Raw genomic sequence first — 20,571 nt, 5'->3', positions numbered from 1 at the left:
TCTTGTACCTAAGAACGCATCAGCAACTCCAAGATTTTTCATTCCGTACTTGCTTTCTAGCATATGTTTAGTAGCATTTATGTCATTAATGTCTCTATTGATGATCAACATATCACCAATATACAAACAAACAATGACCTCGTGATTTTAACGTGAACAAATTTATAACTTCCATGAGATTAAATCCATTTGCCAACATGATTTGGTAAAATTTCTTTTGTCATTGTTTGGGTGCTTGTTTTATTTCATAATGTGACTTAACAAGTTCACACACTTTCTTTTATTTACCAGGAACCACAAAAACCTCTGGTGGTTCCATTTAAATTTCTTTCTCCTATTCTACATTTAAGAAAGTTGTTTTCACATTCATTTGATGAATTTGGAGGCCAAATACCATAACTAATAACTTTAGCATCCGAATGGATGTAATTCTAGTTACTATCGAGTATATATATCGACAAGATCAAAACCTTATTATTTGTCTAAAACCTTTGACACAAAGTCTTGATTTATATTGGTCAACAGTTTCATCAACTGTTATTTTCCTTCTAAAGATTCACTTTGAACCTAAGGGTTTATTTTGTTGAAGAAGATCAATTAACTTCCCATATGGTTGCTCAAGATTGCATCAATCTCCCTATTGACAACATCTTTTCAAAGAATAAGTCTACAGAAGACACAAGAAATGTTACAAAATCCTATTCGAAGGAAGTATATGTCCCTTGACATTTACTACACCTCTAAATCTTTTTATTAAGAACATTCTTCTTTGTTCTTTCCAAGGTCGTTTAGACCATTCACTAGACTACTCAAGTCTAATTTTAGAGTCCACAGTCTTAGGTCCTATTTCAATCCTTTTAGGAATAGGAAATTGGACTTTAACTAGAGACCCCCACACTTTGAAATATTTCAAGTTGGATTTGTTCCTTTCAGTTTCTCATATAATAGATTGTGTCTTGAACAAACAAAATTGTTTTCTTTCTAAAAAGATAACTTTTTGTTGTTCCATTTTGCAGTAAGGATTGTTCCTCCACTCAAGTGTTGTGGTAAACTCGAACTTATAAATGATGCATTCATCATTTCTGTCAACATTCGGTTTTTCATTAGATTGAGGTAAATAGGGTAGCAGTTTGATGGATAACTCCACTTTCCAAACATATTTCTGCACAAGGAGATTTTATACTCTCCACTCTTATCACTTCTTATCTTTTTTCACACTGATTTTCAAATTCGATATTGCATTGTTCAGACATTTCTATTGCTTCATCCTTATCATTTAGCAAATAGACATAGTCATTTCTAATGCAATTGTCAATAAAAGTAACGAGATACTTTTTTCCACCATGAGCTGGTGTTAACTTCATATCACAAATGTCAGTGTAAATCAATTCTAAGGGATTGGAATTCCTTTCAACATACTCCCTCCGTCTGGTATTGTTTGTCACTGTTTCTATATTTAGAGTCAAACTATAAAAACTTTGACTAAAATTTTAAGATTTATTTTTTTATCATATTAATATGACAAAAATTGTAATTTATAGTACTTTTCATATAGTTTTAGAATATCTAATTTTTTATTTAAGATATAGAATTAATTTGATCTAATTTACATTTAAAAATTAGTCAAATTGACTTTCGATAAGCGCAACATGACAAAAAATTCTGGACGGAGGGAGTATTTTTAAGAATGTTCAGCATACTTAGATTCCACACAAAGTTGACATTTTTATTTATTGCACTCAAAGTTAGACAAAACTTCTAAGTTGATCAGCTTTCTTTACAAGGTTTTGTAATTGACATGCCCCAAGTACTCATGTCATAAATGACTTTGACTCAAGCAAGTAAGAACAAATAAAAAATATTAAGTTTGAATTTTGTGTAATACAAACATTGTTTAGAGTCATCACCTTGTCAAATGTCCTTTTTAGAAGGACCTTGCCATAACTTTCAATTTGATTCTTATAGATCTATCCATGAACAAAGTTTCATCGGGTCTAATAAATGCAATATAGTCCAAATATTTCTTTTACAAAAACATAACAAATGACTATTCACCAATATTCATGTCTATGCAAATACTTTTATTATAATAGACATATCTTTTCATAAAAAATCACAACATTTAAGTGACACTTTTTCATTAAAAAAACACAATTATTTTGAACAAATATATATATCGTTTGGTAGTTTCATACTTGTCACGCCATATAGTAGTTATAGAGAAACACAACAACCACAATATCAAATATACTCCAAGAATTTTTTGGGTCTAACATAATACAAAAGAGTCATTGAATTTCATATCTTTTTCTTTAAAGTTAAATTAGACACCAAGTTTAAGCATAAGCAAAGAACCCCCACATTTTAAATGTGATGTCAAAAATATTTTTCAAGTAATTGAAAATAGTTTTTCCACATACTTTCCTAGACTTTCAAAATGTCATTGACAATATGAAACCTCTTTTGTAAATATTATTCTAGAAAAGAATTATATTCCTTCAATTCCCTTTGACAATGTTTACACAATGTCAAAGTTCATTTCATAGAGACACAAAATCACAACTCTAAGTCACTGGTATTTTTTCTCTATTACAAATAGACATACCACTTAATATTATAAATACTAACAATAAGAACAAAAAAAATTGTACAATTTATTTCTATATAACATTGAAATTAATAGAAAATGAAAAGTACAACACTGACTTATTATGTGAAACTTTCATATTCTTCAGACCAATTGCATAGTCCAATTTATCCAGAGTACAAAATCACAAAAGTTTTTAATCTACAAAAATCAGAATCACTAACATTTCACATGGAGTACAAAATTACAAGAGTCTTTTTTTTCCCCATATCCAAACATAATAACACATATACTTAGGCCATCACATAGAAATATTTTTCTTTTCAAATAGTCTTCTAACTATAATATTTTAACATATTATTTATCAAACAAAAATATGCATATCTCATTTTAAAAATATACGATTTGCAAAACTTTTTACGAATACACACATGATAAATATCAAAATTGTTAAAAATTAGAAATTGTTTTCCTCCTTAGATAAACAATAAGAATGTTACCGAGTGTAATCTTTAATCGGAATACCACCTATTTTTTTCTGGTACATTCTCACTTCGACCTTACAAAACAAAGCAACAAATTATGGAGAAGTAATGCATTTATCTTCTATTTCCATGCTCAGATTCTCAGAATCAGTAGAATACAAAAAATACTAATAGTATAATAATTTTCTTAAGATTGTTTTTATAATACTAGATTTAGTAATAGTAGAAGAAGTCCAGAAATTCTATATATAAAATGAGATGAAATTCCTCAATTTATAGAAAACAAAGGGTAGTGTAAAATTTCCTTATTGTGCCTTACCGAAATTGTCACAAACCTTTGAAAAAGTCACAATCTTTTAGAAAGGTCGTCACCTTATATAAAAGTGTCAACTTTTCATAAAAGTCACAACTTTTCATGAAAAGTCACATATTTTCATAAAAGTCATAACTCTTCATAAAAGTCATAACTCTTCATAAAAGTCGCAACTCATCATAAAAGTCGCAATTCTTTATTTTCCATTCACACCTTTTAAACCCAATAGTAAGGTCTTCGTGCACGCAACCCTTCTCAATGTGAGATTACATTGCATATGTTATAGTTGTTATATATGTGCTTACTTATTGCTTATGTTACCTATTCAATAATAATAATTATGTATTGCTTAATTAATACTCCCTCTGTCCCAAATTACTTGCCCACGGGAGCATGGGAAGTCTAGCCCACCTACAGGTTTCTAGACGCCCATTGGCTAGAGAGGTTTAGACTTTGGCTAATGACCTCATGAGGCTGGAAGTACTAGAGAAAGAAGGATTTTTGGCCTATGTGGAGGCAAGATCTTCTTTTCTTGACAAGATTAAGGGAAGGCAGTTTGCTGATGAGAAGCTGAGTCAAATTCAGGAGATGGTATTACGAGGAGAGGCTAAAGAGGCAATAATTGATGAGGAAGGCGTTTTGAGAATTAAGGGGAGGGTATGTGTGCCCCGTGTTGATGATTTGATTCACACTATTCTTACAGAGGCTCATAGTTCAAGGAATTCCATACATCCTGGTGCAACCAAGATGTATCGTGACCTAAAGCAACATTTTTGGTGGAGTAGGATGAAGCGTGACATTGTTGATTTTGTTGCCCAATGCCCGAATTGTCAACAGGTAAAGTATGTACACCAGAGGCCCGGAGGAACACTTCAGAAAATGCCCATTCCTGAATGGAAATGGGAAAGAATTACAATGGATTTTGTGGTAAGTCTTCCAAAGACATTGGGTAAGTTTGATTCTATTTGGGTAATTGTTGACAGATTAACTGAGTCTGCCCATTTCATTCCGGTCAAGGTGACTTACAATGTAGAGAAGTTAGCCAAACTCTATATTTCAGAAATTGTTCGATTGCATGGAGTTTCACTTTCCATCATATTAGATAGAGGTACGCAATTTACTTCTAAGTTTTGGAGAACATTGCATGCTGAATTAGGTACTAGGTTGGATCTTATTACTGCATTTCACCCTCAGACCGATGGTCAGTCTGAGCGAACGATTCAGGTTTTGGAGGATATGCTTTGTGCATGTGTGATAGAATTTGGTGGTCATTGGGATAACTTCTTACCCTTACCAGGGTTTTCATACAATAATAGCTATCACTCAAGTATTGATATGTCCCCATTTGAGGCACTGTATGGGAGGAGATGTAGGTCTCCCATTGGTTGGTTTGATGCATTTGAGGTGAGACCATGGGGTACCGATCTTTTGAGGGAGTCGTTAGATAAAGTAAAATTCATTCAGGAGAAGCTTCTAGCCGCTCAGAACAGGAAGAAAAAATATGCAGATCGAAAGGTTAGGGACTTGGATTTTATGGAGGGTGAGCAAGTCTTGCTGAAGGTTTTGCCCATGAAAGGGGTGATGCGGTTTGGTAAGCTTAGTACGAGGTATATTGGTCCATTTGAAGTTCTGAAGCGCGTGGGGTAGGTGGCATATGAATCGGCATTGCCTCCAGAACTCTTAAGAGTGCACCCGGCATTTCATGTGTCTATGCTGAAAAAATACCATGGGGATGGAAACTACATTATTCGTTGGGATTTAGTTCTTGTTGATGAGAATTTGTCTTATGAGGAGGAGCCTGTTGCCATTTTAGATAGAGAAGTCCGCAAGTTGAGATCGAAGGAGATTGCATCCATCAAGGTTCAGTGGAAGAATCGGCCAGTTGAAGAGTCCACTTGGAAGAATGAGGCTGATACGCAAGAAAGATATCCACATCTTTTTACAGATCCAGGTACTCTTTCTCGCCCTTGCTTTTCTTCTTGTGATCCTTCGAGGACGAACGATGGGTAAATTGGTATCTATTGTAACAACCTGTTTAGTCATTTCGAGCAGTAGAATCATTTGTGATAAAAACTGACTGGATCGACGGATTACGCGACGGACCATTATGGTCGCGACGGACCGTGGTGGACTTCGTTGTCCCATACTTGTGTAATTTCTTCTGCTGCTCTCCTCATTACCCTCGACGACAGGTAGGACGAACCATCATAGGCACAACGGTCTGTCGAGCGTCTTCGTTCCAAAACACTTCAACTCTGAAATTTGGATACTGGGATCAACTCTCTGAACTTCACGACGGAACTGCAGCACGGACCGTCGTAGATACGACGGACCGTCACAAACCTCATTACTGAATTTAAATCTCTGAACTTTGTGACGGACCTGCAGGACGGACCGTCGCAGATACGACGGTCCGTCACAAGTCGCGTAACCCCAACTGGGTCGGATTTCTGCTAAAAGTTTTAAAGGGGTGTTTTGGACTATTCATGACAAACTTTATGAAATTAGTGGGGTAAGTTTAATAATTTATTTACTTGGGGGTTAAAGAAGATAATAAGGAAATAATTAGTGGGTTACTTTTATCATAACGGATTATATGATAATTAGGGTAAAAGAAAAAGAATCTGCAGAAGAAAAATAAAAAGAACAGGAAGAGGGGAGAACGAGCGAGAGAGAGAGAACGAAGAGGAAAGCAAAGGCATTGGGAAGTAGCTTGCTTGATCACGATTCTTCAATGGAGGTAGGTTATGGTTTATTTCTATGTGATAGATAAACTCTAAATAGTGATTGATATGTATTGGGTGGTATTGTAAAGTCTTCTATATGCTTGATTGTGTGGTTGTATGTTGTGATTGTGTAATTGTGGTGGATTAGAATGATGAGACTGTTGAATCTTAAATCTTAAATCCTCTCTATTAAGATGACGCCTTGACATAATGAAGGCTTGATGAACTAAAACAATGAGAAATGTATCGGAGTGTCACGTTCCGACACGTAGTATTAGGGGATCGGAGTGTCACGTTCCGACACGGTAGTAATAATGGATCGGAGTGTCACGTTCCGACACGGTAGTATTAGGGGATCGGAGTGTCACGTTCCGACACGATAATAATAAAGAGAAGTAATCTTGAATTATGTTAATATACTCAAATTCGAAGAACCTATTTTCCCAAATGAGTATGGTGTGGAGGCTTGAGTCCTCATAGGTGTGCTTGGTGTTGCTGCCAATGGTTCTTGTACTTGTTGTTGTCACCTGTTAAGTATTATGGTTGATTTTATATTATTATTCAGTATATATTGCTTTCTATTTTGAGTTGACCGATGATACCTACTCAGTACGTGTTCCTTATACTGACCCCTACTTGTAATTTTCTTCTTTGTTATTTGTGGAGTGCAGCAAGCGTGCCATCGACTTCGACTCGCCCTCAACTCTAGCCAGTCTCCAGCATATCAGATTTCAGGGTGAGCTATTGTTCCTAGCTAGGACTGGATCTCTCATTCACGTCTTGATGTCCTTGAAGTTCGGACATGGACCATCTGTTTACTTATTTTAGCTTCTTAAATACTCTTAGATTTAGAAATTTGAGGATAGATGTTCTTGGTGTGATGACTTCCAGATTTTGGGGGATGATAATTGATAAACTTTAGAAGCTTATTTATTGGTTATATTAATAAGTTTTGGGTCTTCCGCATTATATTTTGTTCATTATGGTTGAAATAGTGGTAAATGTTGGGGTTTAGATTTGTTGGTTCGCTCACATGGGAGGATAAGTGTGGGTGCCACTCGCGGCTCTTTTTGGGTCGTGACAAAAGAAAAAGTATTTCGCGATGAAATACGAATCGTGACGAAAAGATGTTGAATGTGCATTCAAAGTTTTGCAATCACTTTTGCAATTATTGCAGGACTGTAACGTTTTTGAAGAAAGAAAGTGTTACATGATATATTGACAACATGTATTATAGTGCACAACATTATAATTGAGGATGAACGTGATCTCAGTACACCAATTCAAGATGTTGTAGAGGCTCCAACTTCAATTCCAGCTGTAGAAATGGTGGTAGATAAAAATCGTCGATTTGAATAATTTTTAGGTAGACATGAAAGCATCTGAACTCCGTAATGCATTAATAGAGCATTGATGGGACCAACATAATGATATTGAAAATTGAGTGTTTATGTAATTATATGTAACTTTTATTTGAATTTGTCCCCAAATTTATGTATTATATTATATTTTCTTGCAATTTACACTATTTAAAAATTTGGAATAAAATATAATATTTTATCACATTAAAAATTATATAAAGCAATTATTTTGGGGAAAAAATTAAATAATTTATATTATAAAATAAGAATGAAATAAAAATAATAATATAATATTGAGGAGCGAAAAAGAATTCCTTCTTTAGAGAGAAATTTTACGGGTCGGACCGGGCTATCCCATTTTTGGTGTGGGCCAGAAAAAGACCAATCCAACCCACAAGTACGTGGGTTACATGCTACTTTTTAATCAAACTCGTAAATAAAATTATCTTTATAATATTATTAAGTTTTTTTTCAAGTAAAAGTATAAATATCTATAGAAATAATAACATAATTATATTGACTTTGGATTTTCTTTGATTTTAAATTTTAATATTATATTATATTTTTTAATTATTTTTTATCGGACCACGGACTGGCCCTACCGATATTTCTCAAGCCCCACAAATCAGCAGACTTATTCATGCCGAACTAAAAAGCCTTTTTCTCAAATGGGCTCCAAAAATCATAGCTCAACCCTGTTAAATCTCGAATTAGCCCAGACTGACCCAACAGACCTAGCCCATATTGACGGCTCTACATACCAAGAAGTAGCAAAGTCAAACAAATTAATTGTAAACACTCCTTAATTATAAACAAATTCATCCTTTTTACACTTAAAATTTTTAGAACATTCTCCACTGCTAATAGAATGCTATGCAATTCTTTTCGTATAAAATAAAAATAAAAATTGTGCCTTTTTTTGTTCCATATCACTTTTTACCGTTTTATTGGTATAAAATTAGAAGGACAAATTCTATACAGTGATGACTAATGTTTTGAGATGAGAGAGAAAAAGATGAGTTTTGAGCAAAACAAAAAAATCACAGATGAAAGAAAAAAACGTCAAGACATTTTTTCTAACTTTTTTTTATTTACAAAATGTTATATTTCATAATTGTTTAATGTTAAAACTTGAAAGTTAAAGATAATGTCATAACCAATAATAAATTGTCTTATATATGTCAATTATAAGATTTTCACTTTTCAGATAATGTGTTTTTATTGAAAAAAAAAAGTGAAAATTAACAAGTCCAAACAAACGTTGGTGTGATACTATAATGGAGCATGTTTGGCTAATGTTGAAAATTGTTTATTTTCCGAATCATTTTTTAAAATAATTTTTTAGAAAAGTGCTTTTGAAAAATATAATTTGTGTTTCACTAATTTATTGAAAAAGTATTTTTCATGAGCAAATTGTGTATCACTAGTTTTTTTTTTAAGGAAAAGTACTTTTAAAAGTCAAATTAAAAAAAAGGCAACTATTAGTGTACATTTAATATTAAAATTATTATAATTAATTTATAAATTAAAATGATCTATTAATACTTGTAATTAAATATTTATGAGTAGTAATAAAAAAATAAAAAGATGAAAATATTAATCTTAAATAGATGTGTGAAGTGATTTTTTAATTCGAAAATGAGTGTTTCGAACAAGAGATATTCAAATACAACCTCAAGTTGTTTTTAAAATTTGCAAAACATCCAAAAGCTTATTTTCATTCGTTCATTTTTTAATTTACTCTAAAATTTTATTTTTATAAAACAATCTCATTCAAATTATATTTTCATGTTTTTGAAAAAGTACATTTAAATTCTAAATATGTGTTTTAAAAAAAAGGACAAACACACTTCCAACTTAAAAAAATTCAAATTGAAGTGTTTGACCATATTTCAATGCGATTACTTAAAAAAGAAATGTTTTCAAAATGAAAATGATACTTTTTGTGAGTAATTTGATGTGAAAAAAGTGGACACTATTTTGTTATTTCTAAATTATTAATTTTTATTGAAATTTAACATCAAGTTGAATTATGAATCTTTATGATCAGACATGCAACTCCTTAACGAAGTGAAAAAATTTCATTGCCCAAACAAACGAGTCCAATTTCTCACTTCAGTCAATAGACATTTGTCACGTCCCGCCACATCATAGTTAAATTTTGCGTTCAGATAGAGGCGGAAGGGTCTAGAGTTGTGGAGAGGTTTGCGGAGAACTCTAGAACCTTCTACATTAATCAAGAAGGCTAGAGAATTCCTTAGAATTCTCTAGAATAACTTAGACATTTCAAGAAAGTCTTTGGAAGATCCTAGAAAGTGTAGACTTTTCTAGAATAGGAACCAAAGTGTAAATAATTTAAGGACTTGTAAGTAATTTTTATTTATACTTAAGCCCATAGGAAGTAGTATAAATAGGTGAACTCTCATTTGTAAATCAACCAAGCAAGTTGTAAGCAATCTTCCAAAGTAATACAAGCCTTCTTCCAAAGTTCTCTTTTGTTCTTTCTAAGTATTTCTTTGCATTCTCTTAGCGTTCGAGTCTTAAAGGCTTACTTGAGCTTACAAGATCGTGAAAGATTCGTGAGTAAGTTGTCAAGTGTCGCATGGAGTCTTAGCAAATAGTCTAAGTCCGTGACAAAGTGGTATTAGAGTGAGGCTTGATACTAAGGGAATGACTACAGAAGGAGACATAAACGGTGCTAGCACCACCAACGTCCGTCTGGATGGTGGTATAAAGAACCGAAAGGGGAAGAAACATCAAAAGGGTAATGAGGAGGTGCTGCCCGAACTCAGACCTAGCGAGGCGCTAATATCTCATCCACCCACGACTGTCGAGGCAAGTGACGAAGAAATGGGCAAAGATGTCATACACGTCATCGCTGGAGAAAAATGGGTCGCAAGGGTGAAAGTGGCGAGACAATCCGTCGAGATCTTAGGCCGGCACATGAACGTGGCAGACGGCAAGTTCAAGACCCTTGAGGACTTCACCCTTGAGGAGATCAAGAACATCCGTAAGGAGTTGGAAGGTCGTCACCGGGCCGAGTTCGAGATGAAGGAGGTTAACACTTCCTTGGAGTGTTGGCTCATGGAGGCGTTGAGCACGATTGAGACCATGGAGGCCGAGATAAAAGCACTCAATGAAGGCGTGGAAGTTGGAGGATCGTCGTCGTTCGATTGAAAAAGGGAGGCCAAGGTCGAGGCTCCCAGCCAAGCCACCTATGTTCAAAGGCTTCCGTGACGCACAAGAGGTGAAGAATTTTCTGTGGCATTTGGAGAATTACTTCAAGTGCAACAGGCTGAAGAGCGACGAGAGTAAGATCAAAACCGCTGTGTTGTATCTTTCGGAGATGGTCATGCTATGGTGGAGGCATAAAGAGTCCGAGAGAAGGAATGGGAGTTGCACCATAAACACTAGGGAGCAATTCCAAGAGGAGTTCAAGAAGGCATTCTTCCCTAACAACGTCATCTATGAGGTGAAGCGCAAGTTTAGGGATCTTAAGCAAACGGGTAGCATTCGCACATATGTGTAAGAGTTCACCACACTCATGCTTCAGATTCCCAACCTCACAGATGAAGATGTTGTTCCACTTCATGGATAGGCTGCAAAGTTGGTCCAGGACGGAGTTGAAATGCCGACAGGTCAGGACGATTAATGAAGCCATCGGGCAAGCCGAAGCTTTGAAAGACTTTAGGAATGAAAAGCCTAACAAAGCTGGAGGAGACGAAGTAAGAGGTAGTCATGACCATGGTGGGGTAGATCGTGGCAAAGGCGAGGAGCAACGGCCACATCCTAAGAAACATGATACCTTTAAGTCCGATGGCAAGAAGTCTGGACGTCATGGCGACATGGAGAAAAATACAGAGATTTCCAAAAGAGGTGGTTGTTACATATGCGGTGGGCCGCATAGCTATGCAAGGTGCCCTGAGCTGAAGAGCGTTGGTGCTATCCTGCGAGAGAGTAAAGAGAAGAAAGCACATGAGCAAGAACAAGGCGCGGAGACGACACAATTGGGATTAATAAGACTATGCAGAGCTATCACCAAGCAACCAGAGAAGCCGAGAGTATGCGCGGCGCAGTATGTCGACATCACGATCAATGGAAGACCCGCTCGTGCTATGGTCGGCACAGGTGCAGAGGTCAATATCATGACCAAGACGGCAGCGACAAGGTTAGGGCTGCGTTACAGTCCAAGCAACGCCCAACTTAGGACGGTCAAGGCACCACCGACTCCCGCGAGTGGAGTCGCGCATGGAGTAAGCATCACGCTAGGCAAGTGGCAAGGTTAAACCAACTTCACTGTCACTCTTTTAGATCTCTTTGATATAATTCTTGGGCAGGAGTTCTTCCAAGCGTGTCACGCGGTGATTGATCCTTACCTCCAACGAATTCTGGTCATGGAGCAAGGAGGAACATGCATGGTTCTCCTAGGTAAGACACCAAAGACGGAAGGACAAGTACGACTAACGGCCATGCAACTCAAGAAAAATCCCAAGAAGGAGAAGTTGATATTTGTAGCCACCATTACAAGTTCGAAGGAAGAGAATGATGCTAAGAAGTCCTTGCCAATGCATGAAGAAGGTTCCAAGAGGGAACAATGTTGTGATACCAAAGAAGTCGCTGAGACGCTTGCCACCCAAGATGGAGGTAGATCGTGAGGTGGAGATAGAAGAGGTAAAGATGCAATTGAAGGAGTTGCGCAAGGGCATTGATCGAGTCAATGGACTATTGGTCGCGCGTACGAGAAGACAAGACTCGATCGGCCGATGAAGTGACGATGCAACGCGATCGTGGCATCAATAGTGGGGGAGAGTATCACGTCCCGCCACATCATAGTTAAATTTTGCATCCAGATAGAGGCGGAAAGGTCTAGAGTTGTGGAGAGGTTTGCGGAGAACTCTAGAACCTTCTACATTAATAAGAAGGCTAGAGAATTCTTAGAATTCTCTAGAATAACTTAGACATTTCAAGAAAGTCTTTGGAAGATCCTAGAAAGTGTTAACTTTTCTAGAATATGGATCAAAGTGTAAATAACTTAGAGACTTGTAAGTAATTTTTATTTACACTTAAACCCCTATGAAGTAGTATAAACAGGTGAGCTCTCATTTGTAAATCAACCAAGCAAGTTGTAAGCAATCTTCCAAAGTAATACAAGCCTTCTTCCAAAATTCTCTTTTGTTATTTCTAAGTCTTTCTTTGCATTCTCTTAGCTTTCCAAGTCTTAAAGGCTTATTTGAGCTTACAAGATCGTGAAAGATTCGTGAGTTAATTGTCAAGTGCCGCACGAAGTCTTAGCAAATACTCTAAGTCTGTGACACATTGTTCTGTATATTTGAAAAGCAACACTTTCATCCAAAAATATAAAAGTACACAACTTATTATTTATAAAATTAATTTTAACTTAATAGGCATCTTGTCATAAGATTTGGAAGCCACCAATTAACCTATATCTTATTCATGTTAAATATAAACGTGTAAAATATCTTATCCATTTTTATCTAACCCATTTTCGATCTGACTAGCTGCTTGCCACTCCTAATGTATAATTTGAATTAGTTTATAATAACAAACTCTATAACAACATTTACAAAGCACAAAGAAGGAAAAGAGCTCTTTTAGGAAAGTAATCACTATTACATTTATTTATATGTGAAGACTACAAATGCTTGGAAGAAGATAGAAAAATTTAACAATCTTCTACTTAAAGACACCAACCACTCAATCTAATCAACCATTGAAACTCCATCTCTTGTAACTAAGCTTGCAATTCTCACCTGCAATCAAATTAGCAGCTCACATAAGACAACATTTGCAAGCAAAATTCTACTTATTGTTCTATTGCTCCGTATAGAAATGATCATAGTGCACAATCACTATTCTCCTTCCTAGAAGTCTAACTCTATATTTTGATTGAAATAGTGAAATTTCAACGATAAAACATTCAACGACTAAGGATATGAGCAACAACTCTCAATGCATGTGGAAGAACAAAGGAAGTGTGAATCGTTAAGCTTAGCACCTGAGCTAAACTAATGTTTCACGGTAAATGAGGGGAGAATTGCTAGCTTATAGAGGTGGTTAATTTTTAGGTGCCTAGTTAAAAAAGTATCGTTGATGCTAAAGTTGTTCAACTATCGGCTAGCATTTCTCCCTGGGCAGATTTCCCTGCTGGATTTTCAAATTGAGTTACAAACGATTATTACATAATCACATTTACAATCTAGTTAACACTTTTGTCTCATGGTCATCTCAGTGATAGTCTCTTGTATTCACTGTAAATATAAATTCTTCTCGTTCTCACACCACAGTTGTCCTGCTGACACTTTTCAAACATTAATGTCCAATCTATCAACTACATCCTATATAATTCATAAATTTCACATGAAGTATTGTATGCACTATGCTGAGTAATGTAAGTAAGACTTGATTCAAATGAATTTCCTATTTTAGTACTTACCAAAGGACTGAAGAAATGTATTACATAAGTTCTACAACAAGAGCCGAGGCACCTCCCCCTCCATTGCAAACACCAGCAGCTCCGTATTTGCCATCTTTCTGTCTCAATACCTGCAGCATTCCATGAGGAAGATGCATAATAAACATTTGAAGGTGCCACCATTCCTAAGGTTTTGTATTTAACTTTAGTAATAGTGAAGAATTCAGTCTTGTACCACATACCCCAAGTAGAGTAACCAATATACGAGCTCCGCTACATCCAAGAGGATGCCCCAAAGAAACAGCTCCACCATGTACATTAATTTTTTCCTGAAAGAACAATTTGAAAAGTTTTTTTATGACCATGATCATCCAACGCTAAATTATGTACTGCTAAGCAAATAATAGAAATGTCTTAAAATCCGCCAAACTTGATCTGTATTCGTGAATGGATAAATCCAAATAGTTTCTCTAAAGAACAGATCCAGTCTAATTTTCTCAAAGTTTAAGAAATTCAGATATTTAGAAGCTCAAGGTAGAGATAGAGAGAGAGCGCTCACTGGGTTAAGACCAAGCAGCTTTTGATTTGCTAGAGCTACTACCTGCAAGCAGTATCTGTTAAGGACGTATTCAGACAAAAGACAGAAAGCTAGTTTATATGAAATACAAAAAAAAAAAAAAAAAAAGTCATACCGCAAAAGCTTCGTTAATTTCGTAGTAATCAATTTGAGACTCCTCTAAACCAGCACTTTTGATGGCTTTTGGAATTGCTTTAGCAGGTGAAATTGTAAATAGTTCGGGTTCCTGCACGGTAGTTGAATTTACGCGTCAAGATTGTAAAAATTGACAGACATGCCTAAGTGAAAACAAAAACTTCAACAAATCTCCAGATTCATACATGGGAGGATAACATAATTGTTATTTTTTTCAATTCATAAACAAAAGTACCTGTGCAGCATCTGCATATCCTGAGATCTTAGCAATCACGTCTAGTCCAAGTTTTACAGCTTTTTCTCCACTTACTAAAACTAGTGCGGCAGCACCATCACTGTAGAGGGAAATAATTCACTTGCCAATCAATTTTGAAAAAATTGCAAAAACCAGTTATTTCTAATGGATTATAAGAATTGAAGAAATCAAATACTCCTGAGGCAAGTCGAAGATGACATAAAACTACCAATCGCTACAGCCCTAAGGATGCAAAAAACAACTGTACTTTTTTTTTTTAGGAACCTTAATTGTAACAGATATACTACTTTCGCTATTTTACAAAAGGATATAATGCATTTAAATTTAGGGTAACACACGACATATTTATAAATGAAAGAATTGAAAGAAAAGGACGTGGTGCATGTAACACACAAACCTTATGCTAGAAGCGTTACCAGCCGTCACAGTACCATCTTTTTCCTTGAAACTTGGTCGGAGTTTCCTCAATTTTGCGCCATCAAACTAGCAAGACAGAACAAAAGACATGAGAAATGTAAAGCTGATAGCTTTGAAGTTCCATGACTGGATATATAGGCGTTGTAAAATCTCTGTTGATGTATGTTTAACCTATTTTAACTACCAAGAAAACAAAGTCCTCTCTTTGATCCTCTGGTATTTGAAAGGCATATACTGGCATACTGCACTCGAGAAAAAATTCATTCCCTTCTTCGGGTCAAAAAAAATGATGCTTGTATTGATATAAAATTTGGCATTCAATTTTCAGGAACTAACTCTTTTTGTTTGCATTCCAATGCTCTCGTCATACATGATTAGATTTTGTATCGGTAATTTCATTGAACCGCATAAAGGGAAGATGTAAAGGATAAAGACATCTATGATATTTTAGTCTTGCTAGCAGTATATGTACTCACCTTTCCGGGACCTTCATCCTTATCAACAATGGTGGATGGTTTTCCTCTTCCACCAGGGACCTCAACCTGAAATTGCCCAAATTTAAAAGGTGCACAGAACGTTTTTACATTAACTATGAGCTATCTATAGCATTGAAGTTTTCGTTGCTTTACCGGCACAATCTCCCATGTGAAAGCACCAGCTTCCTGTGCAGCAATACCACGTTCAAAACTTTGAACTGCGAAGTTATCCTGCAAAAATATTGTTCAGACATAAGCAGTTGACTCCCCTTTTTTGTTTTTGAAAAGGAAAAGATTGGTCGGACATGCAAACACTTGATAACAAAAGGATGGAACATAGAAATGAGAGAATGGTAGTTTTTCCACATACGAATAGTGTCATAAAAAAATTACAAAAGAACATAAAGTCGGAATTGTCCAACTTTACGAAACACAGAGAGAGAGGGTGGAGATGCAGTGTATCACTTGAATCTTTTGTCACAAAAATATCTTTAAATGGTAAAATCGTACAACAGTATGCCAGTGTACATCAAAGTCAAATAATGGTTGTTGAAGCTATATTATTCACATAAAAAGAAATGTGAAAACAAACCTGATCCTCTCTTGTGATTTTGTGATTCTCAGCACATATTTCAGCACAAACTCCCATACCACAATCATTGTAGACATCCGTCAAACCATCTTTAAGCATTCCATCAACAAGACTATCATGACCTAGACGAGATCCCTTCCTGCAACGGTGCCAATTTAGGCCATTAATGAATTGAAGAACAATGTTATTCAGAAGTAATAAAAAATAAGAAACAAAAGTGGGCAACACCAAGTCTACCACATGGATTAGAAATGAAAGAAAAAGAAAGTCACACAGGCTTGCTGTTTGAGTGTTCATTAAGCTCGTCGTTACGCTTAAGAACAGAACATGTGCATGCTAAGATCAAACAAAGGGAACATGGGCATTGTAGACATTACATTGAATCGTCCCCGAACAGGTATATGACAAAAAGTTAGGAAAAAGCCATTTATTCTCCTTATAGTCGCGAATTCAGTAAATTCTTTCCTCTCTTACTCTTTTTCACTGAGGGGGGAGGAAGGTGGAAACCTTAAGTCTGAACTGTGCTAGCTAAACTGTTGAAGAAAACAAACCTTGCTTCTGCAAAATACTTGGGGACATTAGACATGTTTTCCATTCCACCAGCAACAACAACATCATTGATGCCCAACTGTATACTTTGTGCTGCAAGCATAGTTGCTGCAAAGACGTATATAGTAACATTAAGTTACAACCAAGTCACATCTCGTGGCCTTAACAACATTTGTATAAAGGGTGATAGGGTTCTCTAGGAAATGATCTACTTATTGCAACTAGACAGTGCACACCTTTCATTCCAGATGCACAAACTTTGTTGACGGTAGTACATATCACTGTATTGGGTATCCCTGCACCCAATGCTGCTTGTCTAGCTGGAGCCTGCCCCAAGTTTGCACTGAGGACATTTCCGAAGAAAACTTCTTCTACAAGTGCTGGGTCAATATTTGCTCTCTTGATAGCACCTAAAGTTGCAATATAAAGACAGATCAATCTATGTCATTTGACAATGAATCTCTATACTTAACAAATTATGTCAAATTAGTTTAGAGTCATACCAGCAATGGCGATTGATCCAAGTTTAGTCGCTGAAACTGATGAAAGAGAGCCAAGGAAGCCACCCATCGGAGTACGGGCAACACCAACAACACAAATATCTGTTCAACAAAAGAATAAAAAGTAAGCAATAATGAGAAACTAGAATCTAAGGAACCTTGTGGTCCTGAAATAAAAAGCAAAAAATAAGACTAGGTGTACAACAACTTTTGGTGTCAATTTTATCGGAAAAGGGGATATGACTGGTATGGAACTCCAGTAGAAATGTCATAATACAGGTAAAATAAAGATGTACTTGCCGAATTTTGACTCTCTAAGATAACAAACATCAAAAGGGCTTTTCCACTCTAAAGGTCTAAAAATTTTAACATTTACAATACAAAAGTAAACACAGATTCAAATTCTTGAAACATTAGTTCAACATAAAACTAAATTACATCCAACAATGACTTGTTCTAAAGAATAGCCCAGAAAGCAAAAATTGAACAGGTGTTTCACTCCGCGACTGAAGTGAAGACCTATTTCTTACTATGCAATCTTTTAACAACGTGGTAAACAAAACCAACAAGAGAAATGGCATATTGAAACTACAATAGTTCTATGCTGAGACATTAAAGAAATGAGCTATACATATCTAAGCAATGAGCAAAACGAACAAATGTGTTACCTCTAGGCTTGATTGATTCTGCAGTTGCTGGAGCCATCGTGAGTGATATATGTGAAATAGTAGTCTGTTTTCACTCAAAACAAATCAGAATCTTCTTTCTAAACACAATCATTAATATGTAATGATCATATAACCTAAAATTATTGCTACTTATTGTTGCCAAATCATATGATTAGCATGAGTTATCTTCAATAAATTGGAATAATTAGGGTGTAAGGGCATTTAACGGGATGGGAAATTTAGCTAACTCTTCTGGCTATTAATATTTTTTTTGATGACCGTGGTGTCCTAGCCAACTATTTCCACGGGAAACTCTGTCCACGAAAGCTAGGACAAATAGAAAGAATCACCTAGTGTTTTTGTCTCCTTTGAGTATTAACCATCAACCACTTCATTGATTCCAATATTTCCTAGCATTAGCAACCTCATATATATAGTAAAGGCTACCAATGTCTAGCAAAAATAAACCTAACTTCACAAAGTAGGGGTTCAATATGCATAAACAATATCTTCCGCAGACCTCACTTCACTGCATATGTTTCATAGTAAAGGTTGCTCATGACACTCTAAATTGATTTTCCTTTTCATATTCAAAATTTGTGCCTTTCTTTTAGAGTTGAGTGTGATCTTTGTACAGGATCTATATTGCTTATTATCTTCTCTATATCGTTCCAATTTTATCAAAATGTACCAGAAGGAACATGAGCTAAAACGAGGGGGGAAATGGAAACAAATTCATAAAAATCAAAAGAAATGAGACATTAGATCCACAAAAAATGCTGAAATGATCTCTAATAAAAAATACCTTACTTGGATTCATCCACTATCAGATCTAATGAACAAACAAACAATTGAAGAAATGAAATTGCATGTTGCAAAAATACCTGTGTAGTTAAAGTTTGGTAGGTGAAATAGCAGAGAGCAAAGAGTATGATATGCAAATCCAACAGAAGCGGGAGACTATTTATAAACAAAGAAAGGGGTGCGGGTGGGAGAAGACAAACGTGGGTATTTTTTTCGATGCTCTAATCTCTGTCCTTTTAAAAGCTAATAATACATAAATATGTTAGTAGTTAATTCGATTTAACTTAGATTTATGTTTATTTAAGGCGTGTATAAGTAGATATTTAAATTTTCATATATTTGAATAAATAAAAATACACGTCTTACAAGAAGTGTGTATTCTATGTGTATTATGTCACCTACTATTCATGTTCTTATTTAATTTTATATAAGTTTAAATGTTTATTTATACATACTCTAAGTTAGAAGGAATATTTTTATGTTATATGTATTTTTAATAGATGGGCGCTTCTAACACAAATTTAACTTTATAGAATTTAAAATTCTAATTATAAAAATATATATTATAAATAACCACTATTTTTATGCAAATATGATAAAAAGAATAACTTAAAATATTGATTAAAGTTGATATTCTAATTACATGGCATATGACCTTTAATTTGCAGTATACTCCTTGTCTTAATCGATATAAAATATTTTTCAAAACAATGAAAAGGCCATTAAGAGGAATCTCTATATGTATCGCAAGTGCTAGAACTTGTTTATACTAAATTTTTCAAGAGGAATTAGCTATAGTAAAACAAAGGTTAATTATTCTATATATAATTTGAATTTGAAGGTGTAGGTGCTAGTCTAGATTATGAGAATAAAACCTAAGAAAATATGTTCTATAAATAAAACAATTCCTTTATTTGTGCTTGATGTACTTTTATGGCATATATATTAGGGAAAATTATACGGCTAAGCAAACTTATATTATTTAATTACTCATTATAGCTATAGTTTGCTATAATTACCACTTGCGACTAACATTATACATTAATTACGTGGGTTGACTTCAAGTTTGTAGAGTTGGTCATGTTTGTTTATGTATAATTCGCCAGGATATACAAATACATATGTATAATATACAATTTTTTCAATCTATATACATATAAAATTCACCTCTCTCCCACCATCTACCCTCTCTCCTCCCTCTCTCAATCTCGCTCGCCTCTCTCCTCCCTCTCCCAATCTCACTTGCCATTTATACAAATGTATATGTATAATATACAGCTATATACAATTATATACATATACAATTCACTTCTCTCCCACTCTCTACCCTTTCTCACTCGCGTCTCTCCTCCCTCTCTCAATCTCGCTCGCCTCTCTCCTCCCTCTCCCAGTCTTGCTCGCCTCTCTCCTCCCTCTCCCAATCTCTCTTGTCATATATACAAATACATATGTATAATATACAATTATCTAACCACTATACGTATACATTTCACCTTTCTCCCACTCTTTTCCCCTCTCTCTCTCGCTTCTCTCCTCTCTCCTAGTCACTCGCCTCTCTCCTCCAATAACATGTAGCTACAAATTGTAGTTATCAAACTATAGTTATGAGAAGTAATTACTTATTTTTAAGTGGCTATATGTGAAAGTTTTCCTATATATTATAATCTATATTAGACGTGTACAAAATTGAAT

At 35.2% G+C, this 20,571-nt stretch overlaps 1 protein-coding gene and 1 pseudogene across 3 annotated transcripts; both read right to left on the bottom strand.

The window, feature by feature from the left end:
• Nucleotides 1-13,013: 13,013 nt before the first annotated feature.
• On the bottom strand, nucleotides 13,014-19,102 carry ACAT1 (acetyl-CoA C-acetyltranferase 1). Of its 3 annotated transcripts, none has more exon segments than NM_001366014.1 (15): nucleotides 13,014-13,243; nucleotides 13,927-14,036; nucleotides 14,148-14,234; nucleotides 14,465-14,506; nucleotides 14,598-14,708; nucleotides 14,853-14,952; nucleotides 15,271-15,356; nucleotides 15,767-15,832; nucleotides 15,920-15,997; nucleotides 16,359-16,497; nucleotides 16,910-17,015; nucleotides 17,144-17,317; nucleotides 17,411-17,509; nucleotides 18,076-18,139; nucleotides 18,960-19,102. In NM_001366014.1, coding segments are annotated over 13 exon segments (1,215 nt in total). In that variant the 5' UTR covers nucleotides 18,113-18,139; nucleotides 18,960-19,102; the 3' UTR covers nucleotides 13,014-13,243; nucleotides 13,927-13,946.
• LOC112939976 (U6 spliceosomal RNA) lies at nucleotides 18,668-18,777 on the bottom strand (annotated as a pseudogene).
• Nucleotides 19,103-20,571: the final 1,469 nt, after the last annotated feature.

The sequence above is a fragment of the Solanum lycopersicum genome, chromosome 5, assembly GCF_036512215.1.
Source record: "Solanum lycopersicum chromosome 5, SLM_r2.1".
NCBI lineage: Eukaryota > Viridiplantae > Streptophyta > Magnoliopsida > Solanales > Solanaceae > Solanum > Solanum lycopersicum.
This window is presented reverse-complemented; position numbering and strand designations above follow the sequence as displayed.